Source organism: Pagrus major, chromosome 19 (genome assembly GCF_040436345.1).
Source record: "Pagrus major chromosome 19, Pma_NU_1.0".
NCBI lineage: Eukaryota > Metazoa > Chordata > Actinopteri > Spariformes > Sparidae > Pagrus > Pagrus major.
Window position 1 is genome coordinate 21449410 of NC_133233.1, and position 18480 is coordinate 21467889.

At 39.0% G+C, this 18480-nt stretch overlaps 2 protein-coding genes across 4 annotated transcripts in view; both read right to left on the bottom strand.

Moving 5' to 3' along the window:
- Window positions 1–130: 130 nt before the first annotated feature.
- Window positions 131–5608, bottom strand: LOC141014472 (solute carrier family 22 member 13-like). Of its 2 annotated transcripts, XM_073488283.1 has the most exons (10): window positions 5202–5608; window positions 3815–3918; window positions 3555–3709; window positions 2518–2689; window positions 2301–2421; window positions 2102–2196; window positions 1803–2017; window positions 969–1077; window positions 691–885; window positions 131–601 (listed from the first exon to the last, which is right to left on the bottom strand). In XM_073488283.1, exons 1-10 carry the CDS (start codon window positions 5574–5576, stop codon window positions 535–537), a joined length of 1608 nt encoding a protein of 535 aa, XP_073344384.1. In that variant the 5' UTR covers window positions 5577–5608; the 3' UTR covers window positions 131–534. The 2 variants fall into 2 exon arrangements, with proteins under 2 accessions (XP_073344384.1, XP_073344385.1); XM_073488284.1 differs by lacking the exon at window positions 131–601 and having other exon boundaries at window positions 803–885; window positions 964–1077.
- Window positions 5609–10980: 5372 nt separating this feature from the next.
- Window positions 10981–18480, bottom strand: part of oxsr1b (oxidative stress responsive kinase 1b) — a 42208-nt gene continuing 34708 nt past the window's right edge. Inside the window, exons 10-18 of one of the 2 annotated variants that reach the window (XM_073488679.1) lie at window positions 17637–17702; window positions 17431–17553; window positions 14537–14572; window positions 13075–13251; window positions 12894–12949; window positions 12682–12734; window positions 12286–12354; window positions 12056–12120; window positions 10981–11153 (exon numbers count right to left, since the gene is read on the bottom strand). In XM_073488679.1, coding sequence (XP_073344780.1) covers window positions 11079–11153; window positions 12056–12120; window positions 12286–12354; window positions 12682–12734; window positions 12894–12949; window positions 13075–13251; window positions 14537–14572; window positions 17431–17553; window positions 17637–17702 — 720 coding nt within the window. In that variant the 3' untranslated portion in view covers window positions 10981–11078. The remainder of the gene's footprint in view (window positions 11154–12055; window positions 12121–12285; window positions 12355–12681; window positions 12735–12893; window positions 12950–13074; window positions 13252–14536; window positions 14573–17430; window positions 17554–17636; window positions 17703–18480) is intronic. The other variant, XM_073488680.1, reaches the window with a different exon arrangement.

Consider the following 18480-nt stretch of genomic DNA (forward strand, 5'->3'; position numbering starts at 1 on the left):
TAAAATTATAAACAAAGCAATAAAATGAAGTCAGACATGCCCTTTTGTACCCTACTTGGATCACATTGTTTTACCTAAGCTGCTGTGTCTGTCTCTTACAGTATATAGATGCACATAATTTTATGTTGGGAATGGGAGAGGTTTAATAAACAGAACCATGTATGTGAATAAATCAAGTTCCAGGGATAAGATGCACTACAAACTAAAACAGATCGTGACATTAAAATGTAATTATGCAAAATCTTCATTTATATTTCATCATTAATAATAACTCATCTTAAATACATAGAGAGGAAATACATTCCATTAAAAGTCATAGTCATAGTCATAGCAAATATACATTTACATAATTTAATGTAGTGTATGTACAAATCCCAGTTCTCAATGTCTTTTAATTCTGTCATAGTGAAACTATTTTCTAACAGATTTTAACTACAAAAAACAAAATAAAGTAAAAAAAATTCATGCAGTGTTTTGCAGCCTTGGATTCATGTAACTGCATTCTTCTTCATTAAAACATTTTGTCCATGTGAATTACATTTTTGTTCTCTTCAATGAATTATTGGAGGACGACATCTCAGCATCCTTGTTCTCTGGTTTCCTGAAATTAAACACAAGAAGATTCATTTACAGAATTACTTTGAGTTTCTTGGAAGCGATCCTCTGTTGTGAAAGGGTTCGTCAACTCACGTGGGTTCAGCCTGGTCCTGGAGTTCAACATTGCGGGTTTCAGGCAACAGCAAACACAAACCCGCAGCAGCAATGGGGACGATGCCGTATATGAGCATGGGGATGGTGTAATGGTAGACGTCCAGCAGCCTGATTAGAGGAGCGAGGATGCCCGCCACACGAGCAAACGTGCCGTTTAGACCTACACCATTCTGCCTGCCAGTGTAGACAATGGACTGATGAGCAATCACATGACATATAATAATATTAATAATTATTTGATGTTTTACCTACCTTACCTTAGATTGGTAGGATACAGTTCTGCAGTGTAAACATAGACTGTGGAGAAATTGGCAGTGGCAGCAAATTTCCCCACCACAGCTATGACTGTAACCACGACAGGAAGGTCTGAAGGACAAATAAATTAAACGCGTGTCAGAATGCAATGCATGTCTCTGGTTAGAATATATCTTTGGATTAATGGTGTCATGATTGGATTCAGTTTGATTTAATATTTGATTTAAACTTTTTTTCCAGAATGATTTGCCAATGTTAAGGCCCATTTAGGCTCAACAGTAGATACGCAAACAGCCCTCTGCCCTCTGGAGAATTATAGGCTCTACTTTTGATTTCAGTAATCGTTAAATTAATGCTCATTTTGATCAATTTGTTGATCTAGAATGTCATTTGTGACACCCCAGCCAAATCGCCGGAATAAACTATATCGCCAAGCACATTTCTGCAAAACCACAGGTAAGTTGAAACTGGACGTTTCTTTATGTTGCACCATCATGTTTGCTTAGGTCATATTTTTTACCTCTTTTGTCACAACACTGCGCTTATGCTATGGTTTAGGTTTACCTGTTTTGGTCACCACGATCACGGGTGGAGATGGTCCGACCTCCCGTGAAAAATAGCCAGTTTTGGTCGCACCTTCCCCTTCACTTCCCGCTAAGAAAGGTGACTAATGAACATAAAATGTGAATGTGATACGCCACGTTTGGTTCAAATGTCTACCTTGGATGTTACTGTGGTTTGCAGAAATGTAAACTGATAACATAACATCCTGGCGACTGGGCTGGACACCCCTACTTTGGATGTAGCAACTCCTGTTGTTATATACAATAAAGTACCTCTTGGAACTGCAAGTATCGCAAGACAAGAACAACCTCCAAACAGCAGGAACACTGCTTGACATATTTTCCTCCCAAAGGTCTGTAGAAGAGGCAAACAGCCCAGACGTGCAGGTACTTCTACCACGCCAAAGATGAACTGTGTGAGGTAGATATCCAGACCGAAGTTGCCAACGTTCAGGCTCAGTCCGTAGTACATCAGACTTGTTCCAAACCTGTCAACAGAGCGGAGGAGATATCTTCAGCGCAGCCGTAAAAACATGGCTGAAGAGGTGGTCGAGGTCGGGATAGATACTCACCAGATGTAGCTCATTATGAGAGCACGTTTCCTCAGATATGATATCCTGAAGATGTCCAGCATGTTTCCTCTTTTGGATGTTCCCTCCACCTCCAGCTAAACAACGTAGGTGACTTTTCTTTAGTTTTACAGTATATTTATTTCAGAGCTGTATTGAGTTTGCTTTTACTTAAAGCCTAAATGTGTCTGATGCATTTGACCTTGTCGAGCAGTTCTTCAGGGACCTTCCTCCCGTTCACCTTAGCTGCCCTCCGGATCTCCTTTATGGCCACATCCTTTTTGCCCTGGGTGATGAGCCAGCGAGCTGACTCTGGAAGAATCCTGATTGAGATACAGATCACAAACTATAATGCGTACTCTTTTATATTTTAAGGCTAAAATGGAGATGTAAAATATTAAATCCAAGTGGCTGCTGACCAGTAGAAGCTTCCAATGACAAGAACAAGCGGGCTGAAGAGCACCAGCTGCAGGATCCTCCAGTCACGGATGAAATAGGCGACGCCAGACAACACCATCAGTCCGAGAGGGAAGAAGGAGTGGCAGATAATGGTGCAGAGAGCAAACCTGGAGGAGTCACTCCACTCTCCACCTTTAAAGCAACAACACAGAGAGAAATGTCATTATTTCTGCCTTTGCTTCACTTATTATTACTAATTTTATTCACTAATTTTAGTTCCAGTGTGAAGAATTTAGTGGCATTGAGTGGTGAGGATGTAGGCTGCAACCAAATGAACACACCTCATCTCACTCTCCCCTACGATGACAGCAAAATGCGCAAAAAAACCCACAAAAGGTCCTCTCTAGAGTCAGTGTTTGGTTTGTCCCTTCTGAGCTACTGTAGAAACACAGCAGTGCAACATTGAGGACTCCATGGGAAGACGACCCGCTCAGTCTGAAGATCGAAAAAGACTCATTCTAAGTCATGCTGCTGCAGAAACACAACTGAAGGAGTATGCTGGCGTTCAGACAAGCTGCCAATCTCTTCAGTTGACGTATATGGATGTTTTTCGGGCTGCCTAAATCCTACACACTGGACATTCAAATATATGTATGCTTCTGTAATGCAAAGGTAGGATGAATGAACATCTGCAATGCAACACAGCAATAGTCAAAAGAGTCACCACTGTGAGACTTTGGCAGCTTGCAACTTGCAAATCCAAGCATCAGCCATCAGTGTGAAACTGAGAGGCTTTGTATTGATTATAAAGGAAACTAAAAAGTAGGATTGTGTTTTTCCTCCCAATCTGGGGGCTGCAATAAGACAATAAATCACACAGCCTTAAACCAAAAGGGTATGTTCTTTGAAAATTAAAATGAAAGTCAGTTGGTAACTGGTTTGTAATCCAAAAAATAATGCAATAACAGCGAAAGAAGAGTATGTAGATAGATTATTCTGACGTCCAGACAACCAAAGGTTTAAATTCAGAAGTTTCAGTTGTGAACATTTTACCCACCTATCACAAATGCATTGGCAATAATGCCTGAAACAGAGATCCCACTTGAAAATTTGAGAACGATGTAAACGTAGATGTTGGGTGAGAAAGCAGAACTGACACCAAACACCAGCATGAGGAGGAGTGAGAGCAGCACCACAAAGCGACGACCCAACCTACGAAGAGAAGAGAAGAGCTGTTCAATCTAAAAATGTATATCATTTTAGATGGAAAAATAAAAAAATCATGTAAGTGGAGTTAGGATGGGAGTGTATGTCTACCTGTCAGCCATCGGCCCCATCACCAGCGCTCCAACCAGAAGACCGGCCATGTAGATGGACTGAGATGCTTCGATCAGACTGCTTCTATCACACACCAGGTCGAACTGATAACAGGGAGGGAAATCTTAGAAAGTAGAATTGCAGGCGATTGTCCTCAATAAATACAGTATGTACAACTTTAAAAAGTACAAAGTGCTGCACAGGATGCTACAGAAGCCCTGAGTGGTCAGTGTGGGAAAAAAGAAGTAGTGATCCATTTTCTGTGTTCCTTTATGTTTTTTTGCATCTGGGAAACAATTTTTTTGCTCAAGTGAAATTGCATCATTTTCTATTTGCCAAGAAAAGCAGCAGGATCCATAATGACATAGTGATGCTTTTCAGCCTTTTCTGGCCAAAAACAGTATTACAACAACAACAAAAAAACAACCGTACAAAATAACATTTCACAATTGTTTCACAGATGAATGAATAAAGTAAAGGAACTCTTTATGTGGTAAGCAATATCTTGAAATCTATTTTCTCCCAGAGCATTTAAAGGGAGGGATGGTCCCTCACTTTCATACACTATATTGACACGGCGGCCATTTTCTTCTGACGTCACGCTCAGGGTGGGAAGCTTAAACGCTGGGATAATGTGATGCCGCCGTATTCCAGGTTGCAAATAGTTGAAATGTAGGGAATCTGGCAAATTGTTACCAATAAACTGCTTCCCAAATCCCAATCGATCAGGAACTGAGAAGATGATGGATAGTGAAAGACTGAAAAACTGAAAAGCATTAGCACGTACCTCATTAGAAGTGGGTGCGCAAGCTTGACCCCAGTACAGATGCGTTGCCTGCTAAATTGTTTAGCTTAGCAGCTAAAGTGAAGATTGCAACTGTTTTTTTTTGTTTTGTTTATTTCAGTTGTTTGTTTGTTTTTGTTGTTGTTTTTACATTTAAATCAAGTCCTCTAAATGCTGAAACACTGGTATGGTGTGAAGCTCCAGAAATGTTTTGCGGTCTACACAATTTGAGGTTAAGCAGATAATGACTGAATCTTCAGTTTTGGGTGAACTTGTCCTTTAACCTCCAAACTATAATCCGAAATGTCAGTCCATAAATACAAAGTGGCAGGGTCATCAGAAATGGAATATAATGTACGCCAAAAGCTGGTTTGCACAAGTTTGCAGATGCGCGGGTCAAAGTTCAGATTTTCTTTAAAGATTAGCCTCCAGGCAGGCTTCTTGAGAGCAAATAACAAACTTGTTGTAACCAGTAACAACAACCTCGGTTTTGTCTGAACAATAACAAAAAATAACCTGATATAAATAGCAAGAAGTAAGAAATACATTTAGTTGAACAGTTAGGTGTGTTGCTCTTTGGGTGTACAAACAAGAATTTCTTACCTCTGTTAAAATGCTGGAAGCGCCTTTGGGTGCCTCAAAATCTGATCCATTTGTGCATCCAGTTGTTGTATTAATCCCATACGCTTCGATTGTTTCCAGATCCAAATCCACAGGTGTGAACATTTTGCAGCTTTCAAACCTTCCATCCTTGTTCACCGGGAGGGTGAGATTTCTTTGTCTCTCATCAGTCAGGTTGGGCCCACGCGCCAAGATCCAGTCAGTGTCACAGTGATGTGGGAAGCTCATGCCGGTAAACACCTGACCAATCACGTCAAAAGCTACAAACATGCTTGGGAAGCATAATGCAGCAACTAGACGTTTCTGAAACAAACCAAACTCCCCGATCTCCTTCAGAATCTGTCCGAAGTTGCTCATATTGATATCTGATCGTGCTCTGAATGAAAGAGACAACCAGCTGCCGTCGGTGAACTCGACTCTTGTCCTGCAAGTTAATGTTTAAACTGACAATGACAGCACTTTCATGCTGCTGCCACATTCAGAACAAACAGACTGCATAGGTATTTAAATGTGACTTGTCAGGACACCTCAGGCTGAAGCTGTGTACCTGCGGGTGGGCCTAGGTGGACCTCATTGCAATAGTAATTGAAGTGCAAAACTCACAATTGCCCCAAATGAATTCAGGATAGAAAACACAGAATTTTGAGGAAAAACATACAAAAAGTCCTGGCTGCACGTTACTTTCAACAGAAATGGTACCAAAACTTTACTGGTTTCATCAGTTTCAACAATTGCACTTCAGGGCCACAATATCAACCAGCTGAAAGCATGTGATGGGTTGTTGAATAGTGAAGTCTCATGAAATACAGAAAGCATATGATAAGTTAAATACGTTTGTCATTTTGTTTATTCAGTCATGAAAACAAAGAAAGTTTATTTATTTAGTTTGTTTCAGCATAAAAAAAATTAGTCAATAAAGATCTTTCTCTCCCCCAAAACTACATAATGCACCTTTAAACTTAATTTTGTTAAAGCGCCCTCAATGCTCAATTCTCAACCAGCTTTTTTCTCTGACTGTCTTTGATCTAACGGGTTTATAGGGGGCGGTGCTCAGTGAGAACACAATGATGTCACACTTCCGTGCACCAATCAGGCGCTTAGTTGGTCTTGCGAGTGATCAACTCTGACCAAACTCCTCCCACACAGTCCGAAAGAAGCGGCTTGGTTTTTAAGACTTAAAATCTTTAAAATAAAAATAAAACCACAATATTTTTTTTACTAGGCACTAAAAGTGAGAACATCCGTCTTTCTGCTTCACTGATTTCGACCATTTTTGAAAGATTCTGCCTCTTAAAAGTCCTTCATCTCTATGAAAGTACTGTATTAACCGGCTGGAGTGCTGCTTTAAATGTTTGGAAATCAGACGATGACATAACTTGGTCCGAGTGAAAGGGTTGTAAAAAGATAATTGTAATCACACCTAAAGATAGTGAGGCCAATAAACCTGACTGCAGTGAGAGCAGTCTGCAAACAGACTATAAAATAAGGATTCACACACACCACAGAGTGTAAATATAGTTATATAAAGTCAAAATTGCAACGTAACTAAACAGGCACGTGCAGAGGGAGGAGCACCCTTTGCCCCTCATGTCCAAAGTGCACTTTATTTTATTGTGTTTGGTTCGGTTTACTTTTGTTTTTTTGATGAATAAATTAAAAACACTTGCGTTACATAACATTATATTACATAACACTGACACTAGCTGTAATACATTTTTTTTAATCCATCTTGATGGTAGCGCAAGTGCGGACTAGTTAGAGTTAGTCCTCGAATCAAAGTTATCTAGGGATTACTAATGAATGATTTATGAACTATCAATGCGTTACTGATCATTCCTCACTCATCCTTGGAAACTACTCACAAATTTATGCATATTTATTTTAAAGTGTTACCGTTTAAACGAGTATAACATTTTCTTGACTTATGCATAGTCACACAGTCAAACTGCATGTCAATATGAATACTCGACTACTTTGTGTAATTACAGCACTAGAAATAATGAATTAAGGGCAGATTCTGGATCAGCACAGTGGAGCGAATTAGTAGATTTCTGGAAAATGTATGAAATGTCACTGTGTGCGAGTGTGTGTGGTACACCGTGCTCTGCGCTCTGTATTTTTTCCTGCCTTTTTATCTTTTGCCAATCCCATATCTGAGTAAGAGCATTACATATTGACCACTTCAAGTGAGCATCAGTTAAGCAGCGCAAGTTTATAAGTGATCGTAACCGCAGTGGCTTCGTTAAATAATAGTATAATAATAGTTTGGAGAAAAGAAGAACATCCTGTCCTGGCCTGTGCCGTCTTGTAATACCACTTTGTACTAGCAAGAGGAGATAGTCCAACAGCCCTCTTTACTTTCAGCTGGGAGACACACACCAGCTTTTAGTTTAATAAATGAACAAAATAAACTGTGTTTTTGGAGCTACCTTTGAATTCTGGCCATATTCTACAAATGATACCTTTAATGACAAAGAAAAGCATCAAATCATTACATTTATGACGCTGAAACCAACAAATGTTTGACATTTTGTTTGGAAAAATGACTGAAACGAACAACCAATCATCAGAACAGTATGCACTTAATATTTTTCGATCAACTAATCGTTGCAGCTCTTGTTCACCCTCTAGTGCCCCTTTTGCCCCCTGCCCCTCGAAAGGTCTCTGCACGGCCCTGCCACTAAAGTCGCTCTAGACTCGAATACAGGTGACTCGTTCTGACGATATCATTCTGACGATAATTATTTGTAACTCAAAATGACAAGTAATGGTGCACACAAAGAAACAGAAAGTGCCAGCAGGTGGCTGATATGCTCATTCTTTATTGATTAAAAATAATCAAGAGAAACATGCTTTGAACTCCAAAACGATCAAAAAATAGAGCAAATGAAAGAATGAAAAAACTGAAAACAGGTGGAAAATTCAAATATATTACAGCCTTGATGAGTTATTGCCAGGACAAAAGTATTTTTGCCTGTCATCTGTTCAGTTGCTACAGCTTTGTTAAGACTACATGTAAGCCGGACAGAAGAAACTGCTGGAGAAATGATGAGAACAAAGCCATAAGATCTTCAACTTCGTTAGAAGCATGGCTCAATCTATGCAACACACGCACACACATACACACCGACACACATCTCATAGGGCTCATACACACCTATCCTGTCCTCGTCTGCTGTCAGCTGCAGACTAAACCAGGAGAATGGCACGAAATACTGCAGTTTTAGAGTAACGTAGGGTTGCTGACTTTGTCGCACCCCTTTCAGGAGAACACAGGGTCGACACACCTGTATATCTTTATTTCATGTATCTTCACGTGTAACAAGAACTACATTTCAAAGACACTGAAAATCTGAATCAAAACCTTGACATTAAGTCAAAAAAAAAAAAAAAAAAATACACTTGGTCATTTTCAATTTAAGGCTAGCGTAAAATTTAACATGTTTAAAGTCAAAATACAAAGATTTCCTCGTAACATTTTATCCGCAAGCAAAAAAAGAGCTCATTCATTTTTCATTCAATATGGCATCTTAGGACATTATCACGTCACCAAATGAAACAGTAAAACCTTGCTGGCGTTTTCAGATCTACACACATTAGAGCAGAGAGTGAAATGAACCTGCCACTGCCTCGTCGTCTGCCAGATGCACATTCATTATAAAACATCCAGAGTGTGTTTGAAAGGATGAGACATCGAATCCAAATCACATTTCTAATCGTTCAAAATGTCTACAATCATAGCTGGCTGTTCCAAAAGGATGTAAAAATCTTCATTTTAGCCGTTTTTTAAAAAAAAAAAGTATGCTATAAAGCAGCTGTGTGACTTCAGTTGTTGGTTGAAGAAAGTGCTGTAAACAGCCTCCAAGGCGCATTTTTAAGAGTTGGAGACAAATTTGCTGTTACTCAGCTCCAAATGTGGGGAAATTTAAGGTGGACAGGCATCAGGGCAGCTGTGGCTCCCTAGTAAAAGATATTCTAAATTTATAAAGGCAAACAGAAGAGAGAAAAGCTTAATGAGTCAAGGTAAATGAGCGTCATACACGACATACAGTAAGCCACAGTATGTCCTGCAAAATGAGAGAATTCAAAGCTAAATTTGCAGTGTCGTCGTCGTCGTCTTCCTTCACGCAGCGCTACAACCCACAGTCGTGTCATAGGACAGAAAAAAAGGCCAAGAGTGAAACACCCAGTATAAAAACAAATCAAAGCCAAATGTCATTATTTACATACTAGAGGTTAAATCAAGTACTTATGTTTCATCCACATAAAACAAAAATGCACTTAAGTCTTTTTTTTTTTTCCTTTAAGAATTTGAGAAACTGATTCAAAACATTCCAAACAGACACAAACTAAATACCCACAGACAGACACATCTGCTCATACAACACGTGTGGTTTCAGCTGCTGTCAAACTTCTCACTTTGACAAATTTCAACATATTATCGGATTTGCAAAGAGATCTCTAGCTAGTGTTGTGTTTAAAATAAGCGGAGGCAAATTTGGTTATCTTTTTAGACCTTCTGATCTCGTGCTACATCAGTTTTGAGTTGCACTATGGCAACTCAAAGGTAAGAATGAAGGGAAAGTCAGTATTATCTTGCACACTGAATTGCTGCACAATCCATATGTGTAGTGATTTAAAACTAGTTGATTAAATTGCCTCATACTTATGTCTCCTTCCTTATAATGCTGGTTGCATTGATACTTAAAGCTGCAATATGCTAGATTTTTTAATTGAAAACATTAAAAAAAAAAATAACCCGAATTATCAACAGAATGTGAATAAATGGCATCTGACATCATGTTTATGTATTGTGTTGTAGCGACATCTAGTGAAGTTAGCATGCTAACCAGGCAGCCCCTAAACGGTCCCAGTAGAAAGGTCTTTTGTTAGCGGTGTAAACACCAACAATCCCCTGGTCCCTGTGCTCTTAAATCCAAATCGCTAGCTGCACGGCTCACTGAGCTAACTAGCTAAGGGCTGCTACAGTAAGTACTAATTAGCGGTTATTAGCTCTTTTCAGTATGAATTTGACAGGTGGCCAATTTTCTGATAAAACAGAAAGAAAGAAAGAAAATATTTGTGATAAATTTTTTAAGATTTGCGCCTCATATGGACAAATGGGCCCAAGATTGAGTGCCGTAGACAAGTGCAGGAGTGACAGAACGTAGTGCTTGTTTTGGTCTTTTCATGGCATTTGCTGACGATAGGAAAAATACAGAATAAAACTAGCCTTATCCCTTAAAGATTATTAATGTTGGGAGTGTTCACGTCCTAAAAAATTGTTGTGCCGCATCACATCAGCATTTGATGGGGAGAAAATGTTTTATACCTCCTCTGAAAATTAAGTAGAAAGTTTCAAACAGGCAACTGAAACCACATTTGTACATTTCAGACAACATAATGCTCCATATGGTAACGGGGGACTTCCCCAAAACGTGCATTCAGTAGTTCTGATGAATATAAGGCATTGTTACACTTATCAGGATTCGAGGGCGTTAGTTCAGATTGTGCAAATGCATCACATATTAGAGAGAAATAAAAATAACAGAATGAGGGAGACCAGAATGAGAAATGAAAACCGTTTGTTGTAGATACTTGCATCCTTCTACATATATGCTGTAAACTTTTTTTTTTTGAGTGATTCTTATACTGTACGCTCTGATACTTCAGCCGACCACCCAATTCAACGAGGCGGCGTCGTACAATCCTATGGGTGACAAAACGGTACTGTTTTCTTTGGCAGTAGTGGTTTCTTTACAGCCATAGAAAGAAAAAAAATGCATTAAACTATTTTTTTTTTTTTTTTTCAATTTTCACATTTTTTAGGCAAGTCACGGTCCCAGGTAGAACAATGGTTTAACTAATGCTGAGCTGAGCAAAGCCCATCAACTTGACGTCATCTGGTATTTCGGATCCCTCAATTCCAGACGCCTGCGAACAAAAAAAGAGGGAAGACGAAAAAGAAGTGAGCAGTGACACATGACAATGACTGCATTACATGAGGTGTCAAGTGAACAATAACCAGGCTTCCATCCAAGTGGTGCAAATTTTGACCAAATTTTCCAAAAACTGGCAGAAGAATCTGAATATTAGGAGTTGGTTTTCCGACGGAAGTGGAAGATAGTAGGCAACTCCATCTGCCGACATTTTCAGTCTCTTAAAGAAGTATTTCTTCACTAGAAAGATGACCCGTGCATAAAACTGGGCTGTATACAGTAGAAAGACGAAAATACTTTTTAAATTGGTGTTTCATGACCAGAGAAAGTAGAGAAAAAGGGCTGTGGTATTCCCTTTTGCTCAAAAGGTGGAAAACCTACAACAACCAGAATGCACTGCAGTTCCCATTTAGGTGGAGCAAAAACTTCTGGGGATGTTTAAAAGGTCCAGCGTGGAGAGTTTAGTTGCATCTAGTGGTGAGGCTGCAGATTGCAGATAAAAAAAACCAGGTTGATGGAAACCGGCGCACTGGCTGGAACATCTTTGTGCATGTAGTTAACTATCACCAGATGTCAAGTTAGTTCCTTTAAAGCCTGTTAGAGCATTGACACATCGGGCTTTATAATGTTTTATTATAATGTTTATTTAAAAAGAACGAGTTGGTCTCATTTTAGCATAAGTCAGAACGCTCTGCTACATCACTGCCCTAACCTTATGTGACCTGGGCTGGACAGTTAATCATAAATAGATGTTCCTCACTAACAGATCTGGTAAAACAAAGATTCCACAATCTGCGTTTCATTCACATTCAAGAAAAACACAACCTGAAGAAAAGTATATCAGAGGTTTCTTTATAAAAGCTACTCTTGTTAAATAGATGAAGGTGCAGCACTCACCAGTTTGAAAGTGACATTTTTATTGGCTTGAGGCTCATCTACTATTTTCTGCAAATTCGCAGCAACTGAAAAGAGAGACAATGTTTCAGTCCAGTGAGAGAAAATAAGAAATATGTATGTGTGTGTACAGAAAGAGAGGGGAATGTGAGACAACGTGTATCTCTTAAGAGGAAATAAATGATATTGTGATCAGAGGCAGAGGAATGTTTTTCTAATTTTAAATCACTGACCTATTACTAAGTCCCTCCCGTCCACTAGGCCTGCTGACACGAGCTCCTGGGACACTCCGTCTGCTGTGTCTGAAAAGCCAGAAAACATAAAAAGAATAACAGGTTGCGACTGTGTAATAATGTCCACAACACTCTGGTTCCTGATACCTTTATATCTGTTTACTTTTACTCTTCTGGTGTGTAGCCGCAGCTGATTAATATTGAAATTAGCTGGTGTTGGCTCTGATTTAAAAGAGCTTATTTTGGTTGCTGTCACAGGACGCCAAAACACCAAAGAAAAAGTTTAACGAAACAAGATTCTGTCAGTTTCTCTTACTGATTACCTGAAATGGGACACCGTGAAACTGAGGTTTACTTTTTGATTGATATGGTTATTAAATATAAAACTTCTCTTACCTCTCCCTGGCATGAATTCAAAGCGAATGTCATTTAGCTCCTTCTTCGAATTTCTGAGGTGATAAAAGAAAAGACAGACCACATTGAAAAGGTTATCATCTGTTGTCAGTAAAATGACTGAATGAATGACTGATATTTAAATGCAGATAAAAATGAAGATATCAGGTAAATAGAAACAGGCTGGTTTACTGTTTTTTTTATGTGAAACTTACCTTAACCTTAATACCAAACTAATGGGAGCCTTGACATCTCCTGAGACAGCTAGAGCCTGTCCAAACACAGATGAAAACAACTGAATTGAGCTACAGGGATAGAGGAATTAACATCATAAAAATCAGTGGTTAGCAGGAGATAGCCACTTTTGAAGTAGATATGTTGATAATAATGGCGGACCTGTGTGAGAACAGCGGCAGCAGCGGGTACGCCCGGTGTGGGAGATGTAGCCTGGGCTGCAGTGGATTGAGTGTTGACTGGTGTGGGCTGCAGTGGGACCAGACCTGCAGCCTGAGGTAGTTCTGCCTGACCTGCAGCCACGGGCTGGAGTAAAGGCTCAGGAGTCTGGAAAACCTGCTGGAGGAAGACACAAGTAAAAATTTAAATGCTGTCTTTCTATCAATTTTATTAATAAACACGTATCAAAATCTGTATTTCACCTGCTGAACTACAGACGTAAACAATCAATACGCATTAAATCCAAACATGGGCACCATTTATGAGTAGAGTCTCCATCATGTTGGTCTGTAATAGTTCAGCCATGACACTGGAATTTCTGACTTTGATACAATACCTTGAAAAATATCAATATTCAAAACCATTTAATATCCCAGGGAGAACCCTGACACAACATTGAGGGCATAAAATATATAATAATGTTCTTAATTAAAAGATAAGTATAACAAGGTGTGTGTACTGTGTGTTAAGCATCTGAATTAATCTACTTCTGACAAGTGATGGAATAACTAAGTACATCTACTCAAGTACAGTACTTTACTTGAGTATTTCCATTTTTTGCTACTTCATACTTCTGCTCTACCACATTTTGGAGGGAAATGTTGTACGTTTTAGTTCCACTACGGTTATTTAATCACTTTAGTAACAAGTTACTTTGCAGATTACATGCTGCGTCAGAGCCAGAGAACAATTTTAATTATTTTTTTCAATTGGCAATCAGATTAATAAAAAAAACACCCTGATACTGACAATCAGAAAAATGCAGAATATTGGAACATTATATACATACATGTATAATTTACTTAAACTTGTACTTTTGGTATTTGAGTACATTTATACATTTATTGCCAGAACATTACTTTTGATACTCAAGTAAATTTAATATCAGATACTCTAAGACTTTTACTCAAGTACTATTCATATGGGTGACATTGACTGATGTAATATTTTCAACAAGATATCTTTACTTTTACTCACGTATGACTTTTGGGTACTTTCTATTAAATTGCTTCCCAACATAGTCAAGTATTTTCTTATCAACTGAGACTCTACTGTCTGAGATTCTTCAGGTTTATTCCCCAGCTGGTACAGGTGTATCAATATTCAGTTTCAAATATTCAGAATTGATATGTATTGAAAAAAAACACCGGTCTGTAGTGACAGTGTTCAATACACCACCACCTACAACAGCCTCCAGTGCTGCACATATTCACTACACACATCAACTACAGTTAGACTGTAGTTTTTACTCAAGGTCCACTTCATACATGAAGATAAGTTAAGACTTTGCAGGTTGAAGCTGCTGATATTTTAGATTTTTTGCAAGGCTCTGACAAATGTATAAACCTGTGATCCCAGCGCATTAAGTACATCCAACTGCGAATAAAGAACCTTTGAAACTCACCTCTGAATTCTGCGATCCCTCCTTCACTCTTGGCGACTGTTCAAAAACAGATAGTGGAAGATGAGACTCAGAGAAGGATATCGCTGTGGTGGCTTAAGCAAAGCAAAAGACAGCACGCATGGATGCAAGGAACACACAGAAAGCAGGAGAGGTGAACAGATTAAAAACAGCTCACTCGTTTACTTTCCTCGTTTATCGGTCGGCTCAGCTTATCGTTATCTCCTTTAAAGGTGAATACAGTAGTATCATTAGAGATAAGAAAACGCAAATAATACTTACTGTACACTACTTAATACGACACTTCACTAACTGGTGCTGATATGACAGTATTTAGTGAGATTATGCTGTGCAGTGTCTAGCCATGTAGCTATACCATTAATATGTCTGGTTGTATGAGGCTCACTAACAAGGCCTTATTTATGGGAATATTTGATTTACAGGATTTTTGCATCAATGTGGTGAAGTACAGTGATTTGTCAAGTATTTAATTCAATGGATGTACAAAAAAACAGCCCGTCCCATCTGATCTATATAGAGATTGATGTTAAACTTCTGTTAAATGTCTCCATGTCACTAAATATATCATGAAATGTGCTGGTAACAGAGTTGTAAACGAGTGAAAATACATATTCTACACTTGCAGTTTAGTTTTTTAGTTTGAAATATGAAAGGCAGAGAAGCAGAAGAAGTGAATACGAAATCAGGAGAAAGTCACACTGTTATATCCGCAAAATAAAATAAAGAGTTTAAACCAACTCCAAGGAACATAGAGAGTCAGACTGAAGCCTTGCGGGCCCAAATGAAGACAAACTGACTTGACTGAGAGGACGTGACACGGCGTCTGGCTGATGTCAGAAATCACATCAGCTCAGGAATCTGCCGTCTGATTCAGGCGGAGGAGAGCGGATTAGTCTTTAAAGCACACAGACGTTACACGGGAACTCAGACGAGAAAAAACATGCATCAGCTCATCAGAGTTTTGAGATATACAACATCCGATAGTGCTGATTTATGAATTTAAAGTTCAGTTTGCCAACAAGTGGCCGGTAAAGCAGCATCAAAGCAGCAGATATTGTCAAATTTGAATCCCTTGATGGTCATCATTAGTGCTCTAATTGGAAATCACTTTTAGTTCTGTTGATAAGTAATTTGCCTCGTATTGATTAAATGTGATTTGGTCAGTATATAAAAAAAAAAAGTGTTTTAGGAAGAGAAATGGAAATACAGATGGCTTCCAGGAAAGATAACTCTCACTTCTTTAATCACAGCTCTCTCAGAGCAAAACCTCCCTGCGCATTTATCATAACTTATAAACCTGTAAACGGTTACCAAAAAGTGATTTTTTATAGTGACAATTTTACACTCTAAAATATGATACAGTTATGAAGAATTCATGTTGAAACTTCTATTAAATTCATGGGACAAAATCCTACAGCTGTACTCTAAATACTTTTCAAGTTGGGAATTTTTTAAGTTTGGCCCTCTGAGCAAAATTTCAGCATTTATATATCCACCAATAAAATACAACCACTGAATGTAACATCAGTTAATATAAAATAAGTTAATACCGTCAGTGAAAAGTATGAAAAATTAACGATGAAGGAGTAATTTAACATCTTTGATTTTTTCAAGGAAAGTTGAAGTTTCAAGGAAATTAAAATATGGCTCCCTGCTAAATGTAACTTAAAATATAAGTTATATTTAGCATGATCTGTGGCACTGTACATTTTGTATAACTAACATTAATACTACACAGAACCAAAGTTTGGTTGCAATAAAGTCAAAACTAGTGGAGATATGATTTTTTCAGGTAAAAAATGACTTCCTGTTATTAATTTGATTACAGTAACCAATCAGCAACAACTATTTAAATGAATACATGTTGCCAAGTTTCCTCTCTTGGATGTTCAGGACAAAGTTCAACCCAATCCAGTGAAAAGTAAGCGGCTGCTGAGGTTTAGAATACAAATAGAAAGAATCACAAACTGCTGAAATTTAGCTCAGAGGGCCAAATTAAAAAAATCATGTTCCAACATTAATTTTTTCAAGAAAATCTGTGTCATGAACTGGGAGTCGGTATGAAGTTACTCTTACTTGAACACAAACTCCTTTTGCAATCTCTGCCAGTTTTCATTAAAAACCAGACATTCGCTTTCCTACCCACGAGACACAAAAATATTTCACGGTTTAAAAAAGACTCTTACTGTACTGACTAATTGGCCCTGACAGGATTGACCTTTGAGGCCACATTCTACGTGCATGTGATCTACAGCGTGCACCTTTCCCGTCAACAAACCACTTGCATAACTTCCTCCTGTAATAACTAGTTATCTTCTGATGGATTAGTGTATAGTTATATAATATGAGAACAAAGTCGCTGCTATCTGGAGAATAAAAGCTTATCTGTGTGCAGATTTACTCTGATAAAATTCAAGTTCCTTATTCCAAAAATTCCTACAAAGTCCTCTAATTTGAATCCACATTTAACCAAAAAGGATCCACAGGTTTTTTTCTACAGCCCTCGCGTCACCTGCTTGCCTCCCTATAGGGTCTTTCCTGCCTTTTCTAGCTAACGTGAGCAGAGAGAGTCCTTCCTTGTTAGGGGAACGCCATCTGTATTGTGGGGGCAAGAGAACAACCCTGGACGCAGGCAGCTCGAGTGGGAGGGAGAAGCGCACTTGTCGCCTGGTGGCGCCAACAGGCTTCACCTGCTGCTCCTTGGCCGTCAGACAGAACATACACACACAGGGGGAGACTCAGTGGACAGACACTGGACAGATATGCTACTGCACAGAACATGAGAATGACATTTTAATCATTGCACAGCCATTAAAAGACAAGACATGTGGAGTATAATGTGAGGGGAAGAGAAACGAGTTGCAGCTTCCGCTCACCCTTAAGGCGGCGACGGCTGCTTTGCCCTCTTCGCTTTCTTCATCCAGCTCGTCGTCGCTCCATTCCCACTCGCCGTCCTCCGTTTTATGCAGCCGACCGCTGGAACCCGGCACTCGACGTACCTGATGACACATACGCTCAAAACTGAGCTCATCTTCTTGGCAAAAAAAGCGCAAATTGTAGATGTAAATCTTTGCAGTCTTACCCTTTTTGACCTCTCTGTTATTGTGGGCGCCCTCTGAAGTAACTTCTCATGTAAATACTCGTGGGTCTGTCATGAGAGGAAAGAAATAACTGTCATAAAAATCACGTTATGTTAAAACGTTATGTTTTTTACCTTAAAATAACAGCTTCAAAATCATTTTGATGGTCTCAGCCACTCCGCCCCCCCATCACTTGTTTCTGCACTATGTAACTTCAGTGAGAGGGTAGGATCACAGCGTTACATACATGTCTGGGATTTGTATTTACGACAGTGGTGTTGCACTCAGAAACTGAACTGTGTTCAGAGTTGAACAAAACATGGTTTACAATGAGTAAATCCAGATTCATAATTAAGCAGAGCTCTGTTGCACAATTGAAAAGTAATCTTTTTTTTTACTTTAAACAAAACATTTTTTCTTGGAGGAGTAGACACTTTGCAATAAACTGTCAAAAACATTATTGATAAACAAACTCTTATTCCCAGCAGATAGTGACAAATAAGCGGATTTCAGCCGCAGTAGCAAATCAATAATCATTTGCTTGCTTGATAGCCATTTAAATCCCTTGTGCATGCTGACAAAGGCCCACAGTGGAGTTAATTAACTTCAGATGATAATGCCTGCCCTCTGCTGTACATACAGAGTACTGTAGGTCTCAGTGCCGACCAGGGTCACGTCCAGCAAACCAACCAGGTTGTGTTTGGGCCGTGCAACATGCTGAACCAACACTTTTGTTGTTTTAGTTGCTAGGGTACCGGGCAGCCGGAGGCTGGAGTTAGACTGCTTATCCCTGCCTTTTGTTAGAGACAGCTCTGCACGGTCAATAATGAGAGGAATGCTGCAATG